The sequence below is a fragment of the Corvus moneduloides genome, chromosome Z (assembly GCF_009650955.1).
Source record: "Corvus moneduloides isolate bCorMon1 chromosome Z, bCorMon1.pri, whole genome shotgun sequence".
Lineage (NCBI taxonomy): Eukaryota > Metazoa > Chordata > Aves > Passeriformes > Corvidae > Corvus > Corvus moneduloides.
In genome coordinates, this window is record NC_045511.1 from 35,492,575 (window position 1) to 35,508,159 (window position 15,585).

At 42.4% G+C, this 15,585-nt stretch overlaps 1 protein-coding gene across 1 annotated transcript in view; it reads left to right on the forward strand.

The window, feature by feature from the left end:
• The first annotated feature begins 8,391 nt into the window (after nt 1–8,391).
• Nucleotides 8,392–15,585, forward strand: part of LOC116437652 (hippocampus abundant transcript-like protein 1) — a 30,589-nt gene continuing 23,395 nt past the window's right edge. Inside the window, exon 1 of the mRNA XM_032095627.1 lies at nt 8,392–8,633. Coding sequence (XP_031951518.1) covers nt 8,460–8,633 — 174 coding nt within the window. The 5' untranslated portion in view covers nt 8,392–8,459. The remainder of the gene's footprint in view (nt 8,634–15,585) is intronic.

Here is a 15,585-nt window from a genome sequence, read left to right on the forward strand (position 1 = left end):
GACTGCAGGCCTCCAACTGCATTGTACTCCACTGATCACGACCCTCTGAGCTCTGCCATTCAGCCAGTTCTTGATCCACCTCATTGTCCATTCGTCTAACACACATTTTCTGATCTTACCTAAGAGGATGTTACAGGAGACACTGTCAAAAGCTCTGCTGAAGTCAAGGCAGACTACATCCACTGCTCTCCCCTTGTCAATCCATCTGCCATGTCATCATCGAAGGCTATCAGATTTGGTAAAACATAATTTCCCCTCGGTGAATCCGTGCAGTTCTTAGGTTCCCAGTAAGACCAATGTGAATCTGTATATTTTTAACTATTCCGCAATATTTAAAAAAACCCAAAAAACTGTACCTGAAAAATCCAACCCAAGAGCAAACCACACACACGGACATTTCAACTTCCAGCCTGCAAGAGTTCACTGGCCGTGCCCTTGCTGGCTATAAGCTCTTCTTACACAGGATGCCCCAAATGGCGGTAAGAGCCATGCACAGCCTCCTGGGATGGGATGGGATGGGATGGGATGGGATGGGATGGGATGGGCAGCTGGGTGAATCAGCAACTCTAAAGCAGCACAGCTCGCCAGCTGCCATAGCACCATCACCTCACTCGCACACAAGGAGTTTCCCAGTGATACTGAAATCAGCCAGAAAGAAAATTTCTAACACAGTTTTGAGTATTAGAAAGCAGGAATTCTTTATTACAGTGTGCTGGTCACTTGGGGGATCCTTCCGCCATTTGAGTGCCACAAGTGTAGGATGAGCAGAGATTTTATCATACACACATTACATATTCATTAATTATCCCCACTTCCTTGACTTTATATGACAAAGTCACACTCATTATTGGAAATCCTTATATGATTCTCTGGGATCTGTCTTCAATGTCCAGTGTCCATTTTAGGCAGCTGTTCCTTGACCCCCTGCTTTTAAGCACAATATCATTGTTTCACATAACTCCTATGTTGTCAGCCTTACAGAGCTAAGCTGGCATCCTGCTAGCATTTTTCATGACTCCTGTTTCCCTAAGTTACATCCTTTATTTATTTCTCCAAAGCTGTGCAGTTGTGTCCTGTGGTACTTGATAAAAGTAAAGGTTGTTCTGCTATTCTTGTCAGGTGAGTAAAATGCTGTTCTACTGTCCTTATCACCAGCAGACAGGTCAATCTGACCTGGTGCTTGTGCTGCCCTTGTTTTATTCTCTCTCTCTCTGCTAGGACAGTTCACAGGTTGAAGGCAGCAACTTTATTTTGATCTCTGTGTAACAGCATAAGGTCTCTGAAACCAGAAGACTTAGCTATTGGAAGCAGTTTCCTGTATAAATGTAAAAACTGAATTGGAAGGAAAAGGGAGATTTCTGTCTCTTTTCTGTATTAAAATAAGAGGGAAGATGTGTGGCAACACGTGTCCAAATACATGTATTAAACCTCTGCAAATTCTTCAATGAATGTTATACATGACATAACACCAACAAAATTTTTAAAAGAGGTAATTGAAGTAATAAAAAATCATACTTCTTTTTACATATAAAGCATTGTGCTCTACATGACAGTTACCAATTTCCACCTCCAAAAATCACTACTTTCAAGTTGAGAATATTTGAGCTGAATCTCCTCTTACCCTCACGAAAACAATTGCAGTGAATCCAATCACAGTGCAACTTTATGTCTGCCTACCCAGGCACATAGTTCCCACTGAATGCCATAGGAATTGGACATGCTCAGAGACAGGCCATACGCAGCTTCGTCAACTTGGCTACAACCACAGTTGTACTGTGCGTCTCAAACAAGCATGAAAATCTTTGAGAGAAAAAGGTTTCTTTTGCATTTCCATTAATCACAGGTAAATCAGTTTTCCTGTCCTTCTTCAAAGAGTACAAGGCCTGTAGATTTCTATTTGTTGTCTGCTCACTTGTGTCTACATACTTGTTAGATTATTTCTGAAACCAAAACCATTCACTGCCTAAAATGAATGTTCTTTATGGTTAATACGTGTAAGAATGCAGGTTTTCATTACAAAAACTTCAATATTTTTATAAGGTGCTCCAAATAATGTTGGTAAAGCCCCTCCATAAAGTAAGATAGCAGCAGTCAAGTTTCCCAGCAGCCAAGTTGCACGGTGCAAAAGGTCATCCTGTTCATCTTGAACCTTTGCACTTCTAAAAGTAGCTGGTAGCATGATTTCCTATTCAAGATGGCATGATCTCCTATACTGTGAAAATGACAAATATGGAACTTTGGTGATTTTGATGAATTGGGTGCCATGGCAACTGTTATCAGACACCGTGTCTAGGGTTTAGTGCCATGGAACACCTGCACTGGGAGTGGCTGCTGGGGTCAGCTGCCAGGGCTTTGTAAAGCCTGGAGATCACTGTGATACCGTAGGGCCTTGACCTGGCTGTGAGGATATTGAAGGAACACAGAGGCCTGGGATACCCACTCTAGGGGGAGCAGTTCCTTCAGGAGACAGCATCTTACCTGGGTGCCCCTGTGAGGTCTGTGGCAGAGGATGCCAAAGACAGCAATGGAGGTCCTTTTGGAGAACACGAGCTTCCAGCCTTGCAGAACACTGCCAAGCCTGCAGATGAAAGTTCTGCAGAGGTGGGAGAGGAGCAGCTGGACAGTCTGGAGAAGGAGGTCCTGCAGCAGGAGGTTGAGGACCAGCTTGCCTCCCTGCCATGGTCTTAGCAGCTCGATTACAGATCCAGGCAGGTGAGTGCCGAGGAAAAGATGGGATGGCATGGGAAAGGGGAACGAGCCTTCCACTTCCTGGAGCCAGCTGTGGTGCCACATGGCTGCAGTCCCATCATCTCCTGTCCCAGCAGCCACCATGGCCAGGTCCCCAGCAGACTTTTGCTGGTGGGAGCTAGACAAACTGTACAAATTGATGCCATGATGATTTTTTGCCTTTTCTTTAATATAGCTTTTTATACCCTTTTATATAGCTTTTATGTATCCTCAGGGCTTTTAGCATGCATACCTGTAATTCCTTAAGCCTGAAAATTTAGCATAGTCCTAATATTCTGTTAAGTCAGGAGACCAAACATCCTCACAGGAGGCCTCGCAGTCTGCGCCAGAAAGTCCCACACTATCCTGAGAAACCAAGGTCTTCTCTAGAACACATCCTGTAAACTAAGATAAGCCATCCAGGGGGGAATTCCTTGGGATGGGAGGATACCACACTATTCATTTAAGCTTCTCACTGGGGAATCTTTGATAGATATGCTAATTTGCAAGGTCTATAAACTGTATACGTGATCTATTGTGTGTGTGCCTTTTGGTGTGCATTTCGGAGCATTCCACCTGGACGAAGTGGTGCACCTTAAGGATCCTTAAATACCAAGGTAAAAACCCCTTTTCCCTTAAACCATGTTTGGTTCTTAATTTTAAGACCAGGGAAAGGCAACAAAATGTCAGAGTCACAGAATAGCTGGAAATGACATCTGGAGGTCATCTAGTCCAACTGCCCTGCAAAGGCAGGGTCACCTAGAGAAGGTTACAGAGGAATGTGTCCAAGTGTATTTAGAATGTCTCCGGAGAGGGAGACTCTATGACCAGGGCAGCCTCTTCCAAGTGCTCTGCCACCCTCAATGTAAAGAACATGAAGAACTCTTCAATAATTCCTCCCTCTCTCCTTTCCCATCTGCCAGGTGAACACATTTCTCGACCTTAGGCAGCCAGAGCAGACAGGCCTGGAGGGGACAGAGGCCATCCCAAGCATGCAGAAGGTGCTGGAGCATGTTGAAGCCCATGTCTCTAGTGAGCCAGAGACCTTGGCCGAGGAAGAGGACTGGGAATGCAATATCGACAAAGAGCTGTCCCATGAGATGTGTGAAGAGGACCAACAATGTCCAGCGCCCTTGGAGAGGTGGGAAGACTACAGCAAAAGCCAGGTGTCCTGAGATGTGTTGAAAGACCACAGTGGCCAAGACCTGTTTCAACATGAAGATGATGAGGGCACAGCAGCATCAGGAGAGAGTCAGAAGTGCTGCAGAAGGCAAGGTCAGCCCGAGTTCTGGTTAATACATCCTTTGGGGTGGATTACGACACTGATGAAACGACAGTGAATGATTGGTGTTTGTAAATATACACATGTAGGGTTTATTATTGAACAATTTGGTTGCAAAGGAAAACAGGTATGTAGCAGTTTTTCTTGGTATTATCTCTAGTAATATAACAAGAAAGCATTGCAATATGAAAATGCAACAACATCACCCAAGGAAATGCAAAAGCGAAAAGAAAGAGAAAATACAAGAGTGTGAAGAACAAAAAAAGAAGAGAAAGCACAACAGTGTGAAGCTCTCACCACCGATAGGCCCTGCACCAAGACTTGGTTGCTGAGCAATCTTGGTCAAAGTTGTGGTTGCAGAACTGATCTGTTGGGTGGTGGGGAAAATACCAAAGAAGTGGTGGGGAAAAATCCCCAGGAAGATCTGCAGAACACAAAATCTGTTTGGTTTATAGTCAGGTTCAGGTGGGAATGCCCAGGTGCCCAGGTATCTCCCCTGAGGCAGGGAGCTTCACACTGGATGATGTCATTTTGTGGATCATTGGACACTTTGGGTGCCCTTGACACCTTCTGAGAAAACACAGCTACCCAAGACGACACAGGTGTCCAAGACAACACAGGTGCCCACCACATCAGGGCAGCTGAGTCAGTTATGGCCCATTATGACCCATCAGCCATATGACCCTCAGGACACATGTGAATGTGTACTTGGGGAGATGGTGGTGGGGGTGGTGGGAGAGGGGAGAGGAAGGCATGTGTGTGGAGAGATGGGGCAGATGGTGGTTTGTGCAAGGGAGGACAACCTAGCAGGACAAGAGGCATCATCCTGTCTCCATAGGATTATGTCCTATCTCACTCATAGCCTATCAGTCACTCTGTCTTATCACATCAGAGGTTAGCCATTACACACTCAAAAGCTCAATTCCTCCATCTTCAAGCCAGGCTTCAACAAAGCTCCCTGGTCTCCACAAACGGGGAATGTTTTGAGTCATTATCCAGTGGCTTCAGTTCAGTTTAGTTCATTCTCCCACAGAGAAGCAATCAGCAACCCTCAGAGCACATCCCTGCCCTGGGTGGTCACAGGGATGCCAAGGATGACCCAGCCATATCCAAGAGTCGAGCGTTGCCCGAGCAAGGGCAGGCCTGGCCTGGCTGTCCCAGAGAGCAGCATCCAGGTCAGGCCAGCAGCATCACGCACACGAACACTGGCCATGAGCCATCTCTACCACTCCCTGGGAAGACCTCTCAGTGCCATCCAGCCTCCTGGCATTTACACCCTGCCATGACAGCAGGAACGCTCCTGACGTTCAGGAGGTCACTTGGGGCTGTGTGTAGGGCATTTGTTGGTGCCTGTGGTCCACGGGAGCAGCAGTGCCTGGCTGCCAGCGCCATGCCCAGAGCCTGGAGATGACTGCTCTGAACAGCAGCAGTGTCCATCTGAGAGAGCAGCACAGGGAGGCATGGCAGGGGTGGATGTAGGGACAGCACCTCAGGCATCCAGCTGTTCCAAGGGCATCCCCCTTGGGATACTCTTGGCCACGGTTTATTGATATCAACATATGATTCACCTTCAATTGCGAATTTTGTTAATCCTGGACTTTGTTCTGCTTCTTAGAAATATTTTGTTCAAACAGTGTTGCAGATGGTTCACACTTAAAAAAACCTCTCTAAACTATGCAAAAAAAAAAAAAAGATTAGATCTGGTTCATATTTTTACCATGAATATTTTGTCAATATTTTATACTTTTTCTTCAATAAAACAGGCAATTTAACTCTATTAACTACAAAAAATGAATTAAAATACAAAAAACTTGCAGGTACCTAAGCTGAGATAAAGTACAGTTTTAAATTTCAGAGGATATTTTTATTATCTCTAAGCAGGTAATTAGTTACTGCCAGGTGTAAGAATTATCTCAGAAAACTATAGAGTTTCTAGTATCTTTTTAAAGGAGAAATAGCTAACTTAGAGATCTACAAACCCAATCACTAATTACAATTCTTTTCCCCCAGATGTCCTATCTTCATTTACCAACACTTTCAGCTGACATTCCAACAGTCACTCAAGTTCATTGTATTTTTACAACTCTTTATAGTTTTGATCAAGCTGAATAGTATTCTCTAATAAACTCTATATCTTCATTACTAATGACCCCTCCAGATAGCTCAGAAATATTGCTTAGAATATTTTAAAAAGCATAGAGCACAGAACTGAGAGGAACTGTACTAGTAACATCTCTTCATAAATTGAGTATTCATTCCTTCACTTTGTTTTCACTTATTTGGATAACCAGTTCCTAATAAGGTTTATACATGTAGCTCAGCATGTGAACAAAACTGTTCTAACTTTAAATTCTGTATGCAACAAGGACATAATGACATAAAGTAGTGGTCTATTAAGCCCAAGTCAATAGCCATTACAGCTGACCATTTGATATTTGCTTGTATATGAAGTGGATTAAAAATTTCAGTGATATATGTAAGTAATTTAATGGTGAAATTTTCAAAATACAATGATGAATTAAAGCAATACATTTTACATTAACCTCATGTGGTGAACAGGTTTTTGGCTGATACACCAAGCTTATAAATTCATACCTTTCTGACTGAGGAATCTGTTTGAATTTTTAAAATTCTCATTATTTGGAAGCCTGTTAATAAAAAAAAAGATAGCAACAAAACCCAACACTGAAAACTGTACAGGATAAAGTCCCTTGGCTTTCAAGTCAGTAGAAAAATCATTAAGTCTTGAAAAGAGCAAAAACATTACTGTATTTCATGATGACTATTTTTGAAGAAATGAAACATTTTGTAAGAGCTTCTAGGAGACCAGAACAAAAAAAAAAAGGTGGAAAGTAAGCATGAAATTCTACACACAACTGGCTTGGGCTGCCAAGGAAATGTAAAGAATATGTATTTATTTACTAATCCCTATATAATAAGAAAGAAAACTTGGTGTATCCATTTAGTTCATAGTAACCAGCGTTCCTCCTGAAATAGTGATTTCTTTAAATAAAATAGAGCTTTAAAAGAAGTTCATATAAAGAAAAGCTTTTAAGTCAGTGCACACTACTTCGATAAAAAAGAATGTTTGTTAAATTACTGCATAACGAACCATAAAAGGTAAATTTCACAACGCACCACATTTAGGAGGTATATAGACTACAGCAAACAGCATTTTAAAGTAACCTTTACTGTTCTAGCAAACTGAAAAGTTCTGATCCTGTAACCAGCTTGGTACTTAGCAGAGAACAGTTGAGGAACCAGGAAAAGCAGCAGCTTGACTCCAGTAGCACATCCGGATGGAAGGATGTGTTACTGCCTGTCCTTCTGCAGGATATGAAAGCTTCTTGTTGCTGGCCGTGAGGGGACGTTTTGAGCTCTCTGGTGAAAAGCTTATTCCGGATGGGCAACTGGTCAGCTGTATGGATGTTACAGTGTCTGTCAGTAGCTACAATCTTTACTGTCAGCACCATGCTGCCTCAAAGCACTCTGTGCGCACCTGGTGCACTGGGGAGGTAACCAGTTCTGCTTCTAGTGATGAACCTGGGACACTGCTAACAACAACCAGCTGGTCTTGCAGTACTTCAGTGAGAGAAAACTGAGCTTGCCATTACATCCGCCCGGCGACAGAGGACCAAGGGCTTCAGAAAGGTTTAGCTGAGCGACACAGAACGGTAGTTTGGAAGAGATTCACCTTGTGGATCAGCAATAGTGTGTCCAGCAGGACCTGGGCAATGACTGTCCCCTGTACTCAGCACTGGTAAGGTCACACCTCGAATCCTGTGTCCAGTTCTGAGCCCATCAGTTCAAGGACATTGAGGTGCTGGAGCATGTCCAGAGAAGTGCAACAGAGCTGGTAAAGTGTCTGGAGCACAAGTCCTGTAAGTAATGGTTGAGCAAGCTGGGGTTGCTTAGCCTGGAGAAAACGAGGCTCAGGGCTGACCTTATCCGTCTCTACAGCTGCCAGAAAGGAGGTACAGCCAGGTGGGGGCCAGCCTCTTTCCCAGGCAACCAGTGACAGGACAGGACGACACAATCTTAAACTGTGCCGGGAAAGGTTTAGATTGGACATGAGGAAGAATATCTTCACAGAAGGGGTGACTAGACATTGGAATGGGCTGCCCAGGAAGGGGGTAGAGTCACTGTCCCTGAAAGTGTTTAAGGAGAGATTGTATGTGGTGCTTAGCGCCATGATCTAGTTGACAAGGTGGTGTTCGGTCGTAGGTTGGACTCGATGAGCTCAGAAGCCCATTCCAACCTCAGAAAGCCAGTGATTCCCGGAGGAAAACTGACGGCCGCGCGCGCCTCCGTTCGAACCCGCCTCAGGGGCGGGGGCGGTTTGGCGCGAGGGGGGCGGGGCCGCGCGGTCACGTGAGCCCGGCGTAGGCGGCCGCGGCAGCCTCCCCCGGCCCGGCCCGGCCGCTCCGGGAGGGGCCATGGTCGGAGCGACATGAGCCCCGAGCCGGAGCCAGAGCCGCCGCCAGCCCGGGCCCGGGCGGCAAAAGAGGAAGAGGAGCCGCCGCCTCCGTCGCCGTCGTGGGAGGGCGGCGGCGGTGCCGCCAGGTGGGGCGGCTGCATCATGCTGGTAAAGAGGGTCGGCCTGACGGCGGGCGGCTGCAACGCGGTGAGTGCACGGTGGGAGCGGGGGCTCCGCGGAGGTGGCGACGGCGGCTGCGTGCAGATCGTGCGGGCTCTGAGGGCAGCCGTGCGTTGCGGGCTGGGCTGGGCGGCCCGTGGGGATCAGCAGCCGGCTTGCTCGTGAGGGGCCGGCTCACCCTCAGCTGCCCCTCGAGAGGCTTCCCGGAGCGTCCTGCCCCTGGATGCCTAATGGAAGTTGGGGTGCGGCGGGTTCTTCGGGCAGGCCCTGCCCTGCCCGTCTCTTGACAGCCTCGGTACGTTCGTTACGAGTTTGTCCCGGGCGGAGGAACCGGAGTAATCGCACCTGTGAGCAGGTGGCTGTAAATAAGTTTTCTTTTAAAATACATGAATCCAAGGTGCCAGGAAGGTAAAACTTAAGTTTTCCCTAGGAGCTCTTGGAGGTGCTCCTTGTTGAACCGAACCCACGGGGTTATGATCCGCAGTTTTCTTAAGTTGCTGTGCTGCCTGTTTCGTCTCTTCATACTAAGCACTGAGATCTTTTTGTGCAAAAAATGGAGCTGGAAGGGAGTAATCCGTGCACTCGCTGCCAAGTTTCGTTTGTAAATGTGGTAGCGGGTGCGTAATTTCTTTCTGAAAAGGCTTAAGCCTTTCCCTCAGTACGTCAGTGTGCTCACAAAGGTGCATTAAAACCACACCCCTTGAGCTTTCTGCAGTAGGTGGAGACAGGTAACTTGTTTCGGGCAGGATGATACTGGCTGAGGCGATATAACCCATGCTTTTTTGTTGGAGTTAGCCCAGAGGTCACGATGGAGTAGAAGAACTCAGGGGAAGACATAAAGTAATAAAAAGATGATCCCGGCACTGACAGTTTTTGCAGGGGTCCAGGTTCAAAACAAGGAAATGCCTTACCATGCCGAATCTCTTCTGGCAAGTTGAAATCACATAAATTTTTTTTGCAGTCTGAATTACAAGCTATTAATAACTTTTCGTGGGGTATTGTTAATGTTCATGTGTACTTAAATAATTTAGTATTAGTTTACTCACAAAGTTGGGTATGCTGAAAACATTGAATATGCCAAAAGTTATAAAACAATGCTAAGTTTGTCAGGGAGCCGGCATCTCCTTCGTGTGTTACCTGTCCTCCCACAGACAAGTATCTCTGCTATCAGAGATGACAGAGCGTGCTGTTTTATGTGAATGTGAAGAAGTATTTTTAGCTGAGCATTATTAGTGTAGCATTAATGTGATATCATGGCTAGAGCTGAAGAATGTAAAAAAAAAAATCATCTTGAAACCATCTGATGCACCTACATTGTTTCTACCTTACTTGTACTTGATGAAGATTTTAAGGGACTTCTAGTAGATGATTAACACAGAGAAGATGTAGAAAAATTGTTGTTCTATGGAATTCATTAGTCAAGTAATTTATTTTATGTAAGTTAATTCAAAAATGGCTGCTTCACACTTCTTGTAATGCATAACTTCTGTGTTTGAGTGTTTCAGTTGTCTTTAAGAAATGGTTATGTCTTTCAAAAGCAGGTTGGACTCCTCAAGACATGCATCTGATGTGTGCTGTATGGTAGAATTCCTGTTCCAGGTTTATGTATTAAGCACCTCCCAATAAAGAGTCTAGTTTGTGTAAGATGCAGTAACCCAGTCTGAAGTCTGACTACAAAAATATCTCCAAGAAGAGTCTTGAAAAGTGAATGTTTTAGCCAAGAAACATAAGCTTTCAGTTTTATCAGCTCAGATGATGTGGTGAAACAAACAGAGGATTGATCTCACTATACAGAAGAAAAACAGCTGAATTTTTTAATGTATGAACAGAGGCTAGGAAATGGAAGGTGCAGGTAGGGAAATTGAAAAAAAAAATCAAAGAACTGCCTTCTTTCTCTAGCTTTGAAAAGTAAAGCTCAAATGGAAATTAAATCCATAACTGCCTGGTTTTTTATTAATGGATGGAATGTTTGGTAATGTTGGATTAAGTGTTAGAAAAATGCTTTTGAGTACTTAATATATGCTCTTCTTTAAGTTCGAAAATTTAGCTTCAAAATGACATACATTCTTAATTTTATAAAATGATCTGAGGTTTGGTTTTCTGAGTGTATTTTTTGTCCCTTCCCTCCTAGTTGTGCCCTCCGAGGACTTTGTGTTCCTCTAAAGCATCTCAAGAGAGAAGGGCTCTAGCTTTATCTTCTGTACACTGATATAGCAGTAGTGCTGTTATATCATGTTAGGGTCTGCATCTGTTCCTGACTGAGCAGTCTGTTTTGTAATAGCAATTCCTGCACGTCCCTGTGATTCTCATGTGGCTATCATATTACTACAACTCTCTCTGCCTAGACTTTATTGAAAGAGCTTATTCACAATAAAATATAAGGGGCCGGATAATGGCTTTAGATGTAGTTGCAGAGATCTGTTTGGTATCAGGAGGAGTGCCTCCCTGGCATTTGGAAGGGGAAGCTTGCTGCTTGGACTGCTGCTGAAGAAATAAATGCAAAAGTGAAACTTTTGTGAGCTGCTTCTTTGGTCTGTGAAGAATGTCTTAATTTTTCATTTTTATTTTTACTCTTTCTTCACATCAGATCAGTAGGACAAAGTGGAAGAGTATGACCAAGTCTGTCAGGTTGTGCAAGACTTTTTCCTCTTACCCCTCCAGCTTGGGTGTAAGAAGCTTCTGTTTTTTGATGTAGCTGTAACTGTCTTCACCTTGTTGAATGCACTGGCTTCACTGAATTGAAGAGCTGAAATACAAATGTTGAACAAATGACTTCTTATGAATTGAGCTACTGCCTCAAAATTAATGAGAACGATATGTTTTAAGTAAATTCCAGTGGAATTAAATAATTTTTTTTGGCTGTATTACCATGACTTCAGTGAGCCTCAGAAATTGAAGTAAATGATGCCATGGGACATTCTGTTAGCCTGTTGTGCAGTCTTGTTACATCTGAATTACAAATACTGGTAGAATAAAATTTAGCATGGCATTCAGAATATTTGTGCCACATACTTCATTTCTGTGCAACCTATTGGGGGTAAAATAATGTCAACACTAAGGAATCTTTTCAGCAAAATACACTGTCATACTGTCTAAATAAAGTGCTCTTATGGGAGAAAGCCTAAATAGGGTATGAAAAGAAAAGTCACACCTGTGTACCTCTTTGAGAGTTAATCAGATGTTAGTTTCATGTTCTTGGACACTGTAAAATGCCTCAGCTGTTGTGAAGCCCAAGATAATGTAAGCATTCTGAACTGTACATCTCGGAACTTTGCCAGCCTTTATTATTTAAACTATTTTACACAGTGAAGCACAACTCTGTGTACCCAAAGAATTACATGTTCTTGCCCTTAGTGTTCACATTTTTCTTTTATACTTCATAAAAAATACAGCACAGTTAAACTAAGGCAGCATGATGTAATGTTATGAGACTTTACTCAAACAGCTCTCAATTCAATAAGCTGGTTTCTTAAATTTCTTGCTTGTAGAATTTAAATTGTATTGCTAGTAGTAAACACATTGTTCATTTGTCAGTTTGGGTATTCAGTACTTGGTGGAGCATTGTTTTCTCCCACACGGGGTATTTTTCTTGTTAAATCCGAATAATTAGAGATGAACAATATTGCCTTCCCAAGATTGCCAATGGCATTTTGAATCTTCCCATCCTGTTAAATTGACGCTAAGTGTGCACTGTTACCAGGAATGTTTAGTTACTCTGTTTAAAAACAAATAACTCCAGTGTATATTTATGCTGAAAGGGCACTTCTGCTGTTGCAAGGCTACTGTTACTGGTGCTCCAGGTTATTCCAGATATGAATAGTGTTGCCTTCCAAGAGAAGTACTGTAGGTTAGAGCAATAAAAACTTAAATTATCAAGTCATGGCTATATAATTAGTTCCGAAGATTCAAACCTAGCCTACTGGACAAGGAGTTTGAGTAACTGTCTGCCCCATGGAGAAGCATGTGTATTAACTGAGCAGCCAGTGCTTTTTAGAGGAATTTCTCAGTCTTGTACACCTTTCTACATTTTACAAAGAAAACTTAAACAGATAACTTGGCTTCCAGCTTGCTCTAGTGTAATATGCTGGCTATATGTTATTTCTGTAAGAAGTAGTTTAATTAGACAGTGCAGTACTGTCTGAAGCAGAGCTTTCAGAATGTGGCAGGGTGTATGGCAATTGTTTACTTAGCTGGTCTTCGTACCTCAGTGGCCTCAGCTGTGAAGACTGAACCAGAAATGGTCTTCGTGTTTTATGTGACTTAGAAGATTTCTGCTTCTAAACTTGTCCAGTCTAAAATTAAACAGGAATGTGTTCTCCCCCGGAAGGAAATACAATATGGCAAGACATTTTAGACCTCAAGAATAAATTTCATGAAGTGCCGCTTTTTTCTTGTATTTTAGAATAAGGAGGTAGTGGCAATTTTTTCTTAACACCCTTCATGTCACTCCCAATTCAATGAATCCCATTGGTATCTTTCTGCAGATATTTTGATCACAGTTTGGAGGAAGCTGCTTCAGCAATCCTCCATACCTTTGGTAGTGTTCTTCTTTCTGTGGGCCTCTTGTGCTTCTGTATAATAGACTACTCAACAATGCATATTGATTAAAGCTTCTGAACAAAACAGTCATGGGATAAGAGCAGGATCTTCATGTAGACCTATTAAAAATGGTCAGAACACCAGAAGCAGAGAGTTAGCAAGGCAGGCACATCACTTGCAGTAGTATAGTGATAATCTTTTTCCTAACAGGCTGTATCTTTAGTAAAGATACACACTTCAGTAAACCTCTGCTGAATGCTAGACTAATTTCTTTCATTGAACTCTTTTTTTCCAGGATCACATTCCTATGATGTAATCACCCTATATGTGGAATTAAAATTGTTTTTCTTGTTTGCATTGCTTAAATTAATATACACAAATTTCAGTCTGCCATTTAATTTGTTCTGCTGATTCCATGAACTTTTGTTGTTCTTTACCATTGCACTATAACTCTTCCAGAGTGAATTGCATTTTGTCATCGGTGAACTTCATCACTTCACTTTCCTCCTTTTTTACAGCTCACTTCTGAATGTGTTGAACAATAGGTGCTAGGACAGAGCAGTAGGCGTCATCTGGTAACTTTGCTATGCTGTATGAACAGATTGCAGTGGGTTTATTTTTGTAAATTGTCCTGGGGTTTTTGTGTATGTATGTTTGGGGAGTTTTTGAGTGGGTTGTTTTTTTGTGTTTGTTTACTTTTTTTTTTCTTTTCAAGTCCTGTGAAGAGTTTGCTGGCTTTAAGAGCCTTTGGTGAGCATCTTTGAGTATGCTTACTGAATTATCAGAAGACTTATTAATGTGACCTACATTATCTATACATTTTCTTTTGAGAACTCCAGGAACTTTTTAATGCACAGTTTCTCTTTGCAAAATCTTCACAGGCTCTTCCATTTTGAATGAATTGTGGTTCTGATACTCGAGACGTGCAATATGATTTACCGCAGCTTTCTGTTGAGAAAATATGCATGATCTTCCAGTCCAGATACAGATCTGCTTAAGGTGTTTGTTTGCAACTGAACTACAAGTTTGGACAGTGTATAATCTGAATTAATTATGATTTATATTGCAGCTTACAAGGCATACCTAAAATGCTGTACTGGATTGGAAAGCACTTTCTCTTGTGTTCTACGTATTTTTGCACTGAGTTCTTGCCAGTTCCAACAAATAGAGCATTTGTGGTGAACAGTTGGAATTAAGGTGGATCCAAAGTACTTCTGTTTGAAAATTAAAGAGAATAGTTACTAGAAAGAGATAAACATGCAATATGCCTAGAGAGCTACCTGGGTAATATGTGTGGAAGAAAGGGAATCCATCATGTAGTGAGATGGATTGGTGGCATAATATTAGTGCATGAATAAGCTAAAGTGATTAAATAGTCCTGTAGTGGGGTCATACCAGGAAAAGTTTGCATTTGAAATGGTTGTATTTTGGGGGAAACTAACAAAATAGTAGTGGGGGTAAATATGTAAAGGAAATGAATTTTATAATTTGTCATGAACTTTGAGATCTGAATGATTCATACATGAAAGCATGTTTATTGAAGTCTTTTACTGATTCTGTGAGTTTAGTTCTTTGTTTTCTTGAAAATATCAGAGTTGACATCGTGTACTGCAGTACAGGTGGTACTACAAAAAATGAGTATTTGAACCAGTTGATCTTTATAGGGGAAAATGTTTCTGTAGACACTTAAAAAAAAAAAAGGTAATACAACTCACACTAATGCATTTTAATGTTGGTTTACATATTGTAGGGCAGTGGGTGCTCTTTGCAAAGGTATGTCTGTATTGCAAATAGAACAAGCAACTAGTATGCTCTCCTGAGAGACCCTACTGCCTGGTGGGAAAGAATTTCCCAGAGGATGGTGTAGGGGGACAAAGGCAAGCTCCTACGGTTTGTCAGTTCAGAACTTCAGTTTGAGTTTGGTTGTTTTCTGCCTGAGAGGTAATAGGATTATGTGACTGGAAAGGTACTTTAGGGAAGTACCTTCCTCTTCAAGACAGTGTCAGCTGTGATGCCTGAGCAGGTTGCTTAAGGTTTTTCCAGTTGGATATTGAAACAAACCCTTCATGTCCAGCTCGGCTGCTTCACCCTTATGGGAGGAAAAAAAGCCTGCTGTATTTATCCAATTGAATCTTTTGCTTAATATGCCTAGCAGGATTGTGTGGCCCTCATCAAATTATGAAAAATTTAAAAAGGTCCTGAAGTCTCCAGAGGACTTCAGGATTTGAACAGTGGGAAGTGATTTTGTTCTCAAATAAGCATATTTCTTCAGAGAAATAAATAGTTAGGCATGCTTGAAATTGATGTTGAGGTGCTTTTGCAGGCATTCAAACAATTTTAATTATTACATTATAGTTTTGAGTTAACAGATAAACAGTTACCTATAAATAATAACTAAATAGTGCCAGTTCTAGCTTTGCTCTGTAGACCTGGGACTGGC